This window comes from Pararge aegeria, chromosome 12, assembly GCF_905163445.1.
Source record: "Pararge aegeria chromosome 12, ilParAegt1.1, whole genome shotgun sequence".
NCBI lineage: Eukaryota > Metazoa > Arthropoda > Insecta > Lepidoptera > Nymphalidae > Pararge > Pararge aegeria.
The window spans coordinates 9,732,194-9,740,959 of NC_053191.1; the positions used below are offsets into that span (position 1 = coordinate 9,732,194).

Below are 8,766 nucleotides of genomic sequence, written 5' to 3' on the forward strand. Positions count from 1 at the left end.
AATAAAGTTGAGTGAAAATAACATAAATATCCCATCTTGTTTTATGCTATTGAGAGATATTTATCCATTCACCTACTCTGATAGTGTTGTTAAGTTTAATTAAACCAAAGGTGAAACAAATCTGTAATGCTTTTTTTATAGATTTGTTTACAAAGTAATATAAGTTATTTGCAAAATTGTACCTTCTACTCATCAAATAAATGCTGAACCAAGAGAGGCTTACTAGTATGGATGAAGGGCTGCCATAGTATATAGTTGGATACAGCACGTGTATAGCTTGACTAGTGTATTCCAAAAAGCTGATGAGGATATAACCAACTTGTATAATTAAAACTTTTATAATGAATAGGTAGTGCAATTTTTTGGAATTTCATTACGTTATCTTAACATGGATATGCCATTTCATTAAGCAATCGAATATTTATTATTTCTTTTCGGGAGTTAATAAAATCAAACAATTAAAATAGTAAGCTTAAAATATATTTTTTATATTAATGTACTGAAAATTGGGAATACGTTACGAATAGATGTACGAAAGACTAGCAAAGCTCAAAACATTGCAAAATATTTGCAGACCTCAAATGCACTATCTATTCTGATCACTAATAATGAAAAAATTGCAAAATAAACACATAAATAAACCACGGAGGCCAGGAAGAGTTTGAACGGGCACTTGAACTTTGTTGATGTGAAAGTAACTTTGTATGGCTACGAAAGATGCTTATTTTTTTAAACCAAATGAATGGGTAACTGAAGTAGCTGATTAAATTCTAGAGAGATCAACTACTACTTAGATACAACGTTGACGCGTCGAAAACGTCACGAGAAAATTGTGCTTCTGGTTAATGAAAGCACAATTTTAGCACAAAGACAAAACAGTGGCAGTTTAGCAATATGCTTTATTTTTCTGATGTAGCTCTTAAGATACGTTTGTATATGCTAGTATGGACCCATCTCAAGTATGAATCAATAGGTAATGTTGTATCTAGTAAGGCTCAACTCACACTGGCGCAGAGTCGAAGCGACGCGACGCGTCATGTTTTGCACGGTGACGCGCGCCTTCGCGAGGCGACGCGCGTCTTCGCGAGGCGACGCGCGATTGTGCGCGACGGCGCGTAGTGACGGAACCAGTTCAGAGACTTTCGAACATTCGTGAATGGTGCTCGCTCGACAGTATTATAATGGTTGATATCGATCTTATCATGATTGCTCTAATATCAGAAGCTGAAGAGGAAGAAAGTGAATTTACATCAGCAGCTGAGGATAGAAAAATAAAACGAAAATTTTGGGTTCACGAGTTATGGAAGAAAAGACATATACTTGGCGAATTCAGAACACTCTGTAGTAATGATTTAAGTCTGGACCCAAGATATTTTTATGATTATTATAAAATGGGTTTAGATAAGTTTGAAAATTTGGTAAATATTTTGAGGCCTCACATCCAAAAGCAAGAAACAAATTTAAGAATACCTATTTCCGTTGAAGAGCGGATATCAATATGCTTGAGGTAAGTACATTTTTAAGCTAGCTTAGATTTCCATTCTATTCTATTCTAAAGCATTAAAATAAAAATAAAAAATGTAAATTGATTAGGAAGAGTCAAAAGCATTTATTTTAATTTACATAGATTTATTTATCTTTAATTTTACGCGCATTATTAAGTACACAAGGACAGTTCTTCGAAAACTGATACCATGCATATCTACCTATCACATAATTTTAAGCTAAAATCTACATCACATTATTTCCGGAAAGTACAGGCGTAGGTATGACAAAAAATAAGTATTTATAATTTTTTGGAGAACCGTCCCTTATACCGTAAATCATGGCATTAAATCAGTCATACATAACGTCATTAACTGTAGTCATTATCACCATCCCTTTGTTGCCGCGTCGTCGTCCCAATCGGCAATGGTATGTATGGTGAAGGTGGCAGGTCGAGATCTTCCATACGATCTTCCACACGATATCTCGAAGAAGTGCTATTTTCGAACTGATTAGGGATTATGCTGTTGCTACTGGATGACGTTTTTGACTGCATTGAGTATGTGTTAGAAGGAGTATAAATGGTTGGTAGCTGTGTTGTATAATACCCGGTATTTGGCTGCATTTTATAAGTGTTGGAATTAGAAATACAGTTAGTGGAATTAGATTGTAGCTGAAGACTTTCTGATTCGGTTCGTAGTTCTGTTGTATAGCCGATGGATGAAGAAGTATTTGCTTGCGTTGAGTTGATATTAGTTGTTTCAGGTTGAAAGGTGCACATTTCATTCGAAGCAACTTTTATTTCCGCGTCAGTTACTAAAAGCAATATCTGTCGTTTCAGTAGCACTTGCATTTGTATTGGCATCCGTTTAACCGTTTTGGACATAGAGAGAAAAAAAGTGTCCGTTGGATCTTCTTCTGTTTTCTTATTTTCCAAATATTGTGCGAATAACATTTGTGATAGTGGTTGTGACTTCTTTCGAGTAGTATCGGAATGACTGGATAATTGTGATTCGGGTCGAGATGGCGACGCAACGGACAAGTTTGTGTCGGTATCAGTGTTTACGTCATTTTCTTCGGAGCTCTCTAAGTTAGACGTCTGTGGTTTGTTCTGCAAGTATGGTTTTAAAAACTCCAATTCTTTTTCAAATCTTATTGGCTTATCATTTGATCTAGCAGAACCACTCTTAAACTGTCTTAGCCTAATTGCTTTCTTGTAACAATCTCGAATTCTTTTCCACCGCTTTTGACACTCTGCCTCTGAAAAAGGAACACAAAATAATTTTTAGGAACACAAAACAATTATCGTAACACAAAACAATTGTAACTCTTATTTTAATTCAATAAAATGTATTATTATATGTGTATTTTTTAATTGTTACAGATTTATGACTACAGCAATTAGCTTTCAAGCCTTAGCTCAAAGTTATCGAGTTGGATACAGCACTGTTTTAACAATTGTACATGAAGTTTCCGCAGCAATATGGAAACATTTACAGCCAATTGTCATGCCGAAGCCAACACAAGAATTATGGACTAAAATAGAGGAGGAGTTCAGAACCATATGGAATTTTCCTAATTGTATAGGGGCAATTGACGGTAAACACGTCAATATAAGAGCTCCCTGGAATAGCGGCAGTTTGTACTTCAATTACAAAAAATATTTTAGTACTGTCTTGTTAGCTGTTGTTGACGCAAAGTACAAATTCATTATTGTTGACATCGGAGCATATGGACGTAACAGCGATAGTGGCATATTAAACAATTCTAAATTTGGACAACGATTACAAAATAATACGATTGGTATACCGCCTAATAAAAGGTTGCCAGGTATGATAGAGGAAATGCCACTTGTTTTTGTAGGAGACGAAGCATTTCCCTTGTCCGAACACATCATGAGACCATATCCTGGAAATCAGGTGTCTGACAATCATGATAAGAAAATTTTTAATTATCGCTTAAGCCGAGCAAGGCGCTTAGTAGAAAGTGCTTTCGGAATTCTGACACAAAAATTTGAGGTTTTTCAAAAAAAAATAAAAATGCAACCAATGCATCTTGATTCTATGATTCTTGCATGCACATGTTTGCATAATTACGTAAGAGAAAATTACGAACTCGAAAACTTGGAATTGCCAAGTGATAGTATATTACAAGATATACGGTCAGTCGATTACCATACTATGACAAATGCCATGGTGATCAGAGAGACATTCAAATCTTATTTTATATCCGAGCATGGGGCAGTACCATGGCAAACTGAAATGATCAGACGATGTTAAAGAAGTGATCATAATGTTACGTAAATATAACTGTGTGTGTTTTGTACAGACAACAGCACGTCAAGTGTAACACTTGCACTACGAAAGCCGCCATTAGCACGAACGGAATAAATACGAGCTCAAGGTCAAACTGTTACGTTTGACGTGCTGTCGTCTGTACCTAAATGTAATAATAATTATATAGTACTTACCAGAAATTTGCATTTCACCGCTTACTTTTTGCCAGGCATTTTTCCTACAATTTTTATCACTGTAGGTTTTCGCCTTGACGTTAAACAGACAATCATACTTCTGTACTAAATAAATTAATTTTTCATCTTCGTCCATTGTCGTCGTAGTTCAGCACTGTCGTCCGTCCGTTGTGGTCGGCGTCTGACGCGTCACTGCGCCTGAGTACGCGCGGCGACTCGCGAATCCGCTCGACTCCAGCCGAGCGTCGGAGCGCGAATGCGCGCGTCAACGCGCGTCGACGCGCGCTTCCATATTTACATAGCACAAATTTGTACTTAAATAGTAGAACAATAAAGGTGAATATGCTTTAGGCGGAGAAATATGACGCGTCGCGTCGCTTCGACTCTGCGCCAGTGTGAGTTGAGCCTAAGAGTTGATTAATGCTTAAGTAACAAAAAAAAGTCAACGATAAGGGGAAAAAGTGATTTATTCTTACTTGCTTTATTTTTTAAACTAAATCGAAATTGTTACTTATTACCAAATATGTATGTTAATTTTTGAGTAAACATGTGACGTTTGTGTTTACAGATGTACGGAATATGGATAAGTGTTTTGATTAGGTTAGGTTCTGGTGGGTAATCGCTGAATGTAAATAACGCAGTAATAATTTCCGATATTTACTTGATGTACATTCCCCTTTCCCCCCTCGCTATTATCTCGTATTTTGTATGGATAAAGTGTTATAAATAAAAATATCACTACTGGCAGCCCTGGTCGGAGGCTTTACTATCCCAATGTGCAGGTGCTAACAAATTATTATAGCATTAATGTAATTTTTTTTTAGTGAAAACCAATTAATCTAAATTTATGTTCCTTCTATACGATGATGACCTCTACTGAAACCGAGAGTTTTGTTAATTGAACTGAATGTAAAAAAAAAACATGTTTTGTTTCTGTTAATGTTTGTTGTGCTTGAGTTTGTTACGTATTCACGATTATAGATTCTCTCTAACTATTTAGCTACTTATATTTAATTTGTTATATATTTTTAAGTCATACTGTTTTACACTGTACATAAAATAAACATTACAATACATAAGATATAACTGGCAGAGTGGAAGTTTCTTAATATTATGTCAAAATAATTTGATTCTTGTATTGTTTTCTGTTTGTTAGGTTTTATAATGCAAAATAATTCAAGTTGTTTTTTATAATAATAATGATAATGATTTTTATATTTAACAAATTGTTTGCACACTAATATAGTCAAATGTTTTACGTTTTTATTATTTTTGCGAACGTCCAGCTTATCATTTTCCAATACCAATCGTAACACATTATGTTTATTTTGTCAGTATATATTATGTTATATTACATGTATAATATTAGGCGAGCCAAGCATGTGCGGATAATCTCATCAACTCGTCTTGATCTTTTATACTCGCTTGTACATGAATGTTAAAATATTCAATTTTTGTGTATCATTAATGAAAGTGTAAAAAATTTTTTTGTAAAAATAATTTGTAAACCATATCTAAAATTAATGTAGTAGATATACATGTTTAAATGTAGCTAAAGTTATGTAAATAGTATGATAGGTCTGTTAAAGTTTTATGTCTACAGTGTGCCGTGGTATCATATTGTTTTTATTTTTTATTTGGACCTCAAACAAACATAATAAACAATAGCTGTATCACAATAGGTGAAAACATAGAATCTTAGTTCGAAGTTAGTAATTTCGCAATCGAATAGTCGTTTTTGAGTATCGAAATTTTGTAACATCAGAGTATAATGGAACCTATTGAAATTGTTTCAATGCTCAAATTTTACCTCAACTCATTAGCTAGTAACTTGGCAGAACGTTTGTAAAAAACGAGAAGTACACCATTTGCAACCTTAAGTCATAAGTATTAAGTTCATTTTCATATAATCGAAAGCGTTAATGTGTCAATGTGCGAAAGCGTCGTACTGTCAACCACCATTTCAGATAAAGAAATCGGTAAATTATACATATCCATTCGAAAGTAACACGTTCGTCTGTTAACTTTTTAGCCCGAAAGCCTATACCCCGTTTCGATAAAAGCAAGGGGATTGATCGATCGTTGGATTTTTTTAGACTGGGATAATTTCCGCGATAGGTATTAAGAATAAAAAGCCGGGAAACTGCTAGTGATGGAATAGAATGAATACAAAGATTTATAATAACATCAATTTCAATATGCATAGAAAAACATGTGCATTTGTGCATGTGATGGGTGTGTACATGCTTTGTCCAGTATATTATCTATTTTGCAGTCCACAACTGTTTAAGACGAAATTGTATAATATGTAAAAGCTTAAAAAAAACATGTTTTTCGACTAAGTATGTTAATGATCTTAAATCACATTAGAAAAACTGCAGACGGATAGATAACAACTCTGGATACATAGATGCCCTTAAACAATTACCTTTAAACATGTATAATATTTATTGCACAAAAAGTGAATATTGTTTTAACAATCTTATACTTACCGTATATTCACGAAGAGATGATATTATAATAACTTTACTATTTTGAAAGACTTCCGCCGATGCGATGCCTCTTGCATCGACTAATATGTCAAAAACCTGCATTTAAATTGCAATGCAATTTGTAACTTGAACTATTAAGGTAAATATTTATAAACGCGGCCCTTGTTATTATAAATGACCGCATTTATAAATTTAATCTTTAATAGCGCAGGTTATAAATATGTATTTTCCCATCCAGCGCTTACATAATAATGTCTTCCAAATAAGTGTTATGTTTAAATACTAATGCGTTATGGGAAAAAGCGCATTGAATAGTATCTCCAATACTAATATACAATAAATATAATATAACGGGTAACCATGTATGTATAATATAATATATAAAATTTATTTTACCTTCACCAATTCAGTTTTGCTGCGACGGGATCCTTGTAAAAGGGCCTAATATAAACAACTCTTCGCTTATGCGAAAAAATATTGGGCTTATTTTTCTTTCACGCAGCACCGCAATGACGTTTTTTCTTTGCATAGATATAGGTAGAAACAGAGACACATCATTCTTTTCTACATAACAAATTGTTACGACTAAAACGAAGACCTAAACTGGCGGTTGCCACCTAATTTTGCTTTATAATAATTAGTGTGATTTGTGCCCGTTGTATTGTATTTATAGTTATAGCGATAATCACGAAATATTACGTTTTAAATCAATAGTTAAAATACACTAATTAACTGGAGTTTTAATTATTGGTGAGTATATTACAACTTACGAAGTACAATAATCTGAGACCACAAAACGTTATACTTGTTATAATGATAAACTATGTGATGTTCTCACAAAAAATACGATTTTATTGTTATTTATCAGATTTGAGCAAAATGTGTATTTAATATGGTTAATTATTTTCAAAGGGGGCTCAAATTTTTTTTCATTAAGAATGTTAGGGCATCCGAATATTATTCCCTGTTTTTGTCGTGCCGGACGTAAAATTATTGACACTTGTTCATTTAAGATTTATGTTATAAAGTCGGAGACCGACACAACGCCCTAAAAAGGGAAGAGCAGAAAACTGAATGTCATTCTAAAGACTCTGCCACTGTCCAAGTATGATTAATATGTGGAAATATGAAATCATGATAGGTAACTGCCTTCTTTCCGGCTGAAGATAAACACAATTGTTAGAGACTGCAGAGTATATGTAAGAATTAAAGGTAGGTACTTTAAGATGCATTCCGGTTTACCGCCATATACCGCGAGGCACTGCATAATTAAAGTATATACATTACGCGATAATTGTAGCGATACGTTGCGGAACATGTCGCCAAACAACTAAGGGGAATGTTTTGTTGATTAATTTGAATGTACCCTTAATGAACTATAACTTATTATAAATGGAGGCCCTCTTAATCTTATTTTTTTTTATTCACTTTTATTTGTTATATTGAAATTAATTATTGTAAACCGAGGGCTCTACGGAACACGCGGGTACAGTGTTAGAGCATCAGATTGTGGTGTCCAATCTTCGATCACTAATGTACTAGATAAATGCAGTCCAATACAAAATCTATCAGAAAAAATTGCTTGGTTTTTGATTTTATTCATTGTGCATATGCTATGGGTTGCATGAAAAAGATCGCTATGTAGCGATAAGACCGCTTTTTCAGACGTTATGTAGTGAGAACATACTGACTTTTCCAATAGGAAACTTAAGAAAATAGTGAATTCTTAGTTTTTACGAAAACTCTTTAAAGACTAAAAGTATATCTAGTGTATTATTATTATCGCCGGATTCGATGTTGAATAAATTTGTACTTTAACAATATGCTTAAATAAATTATCTTCGCCTCAATGTATTGTGTAAGTCAACGAGCTGCCACTTGGCTAAATCTGTAAGACCCCAAAGCTAGTCCAGAATAAGAAAACAAAGCCGTATTTTTGTGAGCATTGATTGCTTTTAAATATCTGTTTAAGATTTGTACGGTTAGTATTTAAAATTTAAATTTAATATATGTCATAATATTAATATACTTATCACGGTAAGCCTTTAACTATATATGTGTTATATGTGTGTGGTTAATGTAAATATGAAAATATCTTGTATTTTCTGTGTAATGTAAAGTTTTCTCACTAAAACTGATTACTCGTACTTCTGGTGTATTTATTTACTTTTGGCTGAAAGTTCCACATTGTCCAGTCGGATAAAAAAGCTCGTAAAACAGCGTTATAATAAAAACACTAGTATAATTTCAAATGATGTGCATTATATAACATGGTCAAATGAAATTAATCTCAAATTCTTACGATCTACGTTGCATACA

The 8,766-nt window shown here is 33.5% G+C and overlaps 2 protein-coding genes across 2 annotated transcripts; one reads left to right on the forward strand and one right to left on the reverse strand.

Moving 5' to 3' along the window:
- The first annotated feature begins 1,147 nt into the window (after positions 1-1,147).
- LOC120628111 (protein ALP1-like) lies at positions 1,148-3,962 on the forward strand. The gene is made up of 2 exons (XM_039896335.1): positions 1,148-1,507; positions 2,870-3,962. The coding sequence occupies exons 1-2, from the start codon at positions 1,182-1,184 to the stop codon at positions 3,762-3,764; spliced, it is 1,221 nt and encodes a 406-aa protein (XP_039752269.1). The 5' UTR covers positions 1,148-1,181; the 3' UTR covers positions 3,765-3,962.
- On the reverse strand, positions 1,502-4,112 carry LOC120628112. The gene is made up of 2 exons (XM_039896336.1): positions 3,956-4,112; positions 1,502-2,745 (listed from the first exon to the last, which is right to left on the reverse strand). The coding sequence occupies exons 1-2, from the start codon at positions 4,089-4,091 to the stop codon at positions 1,856-1,858; spliced, it is 1,026 nt and encodes a 341-aa protein (XP_039752270.1). The 5' UTR covers positions 4,092-4,112; the 3' UTR covers positions 1,502-1,855.
- Positions 4,113-8,766: the final 4,654 nt, after the last annotated feature.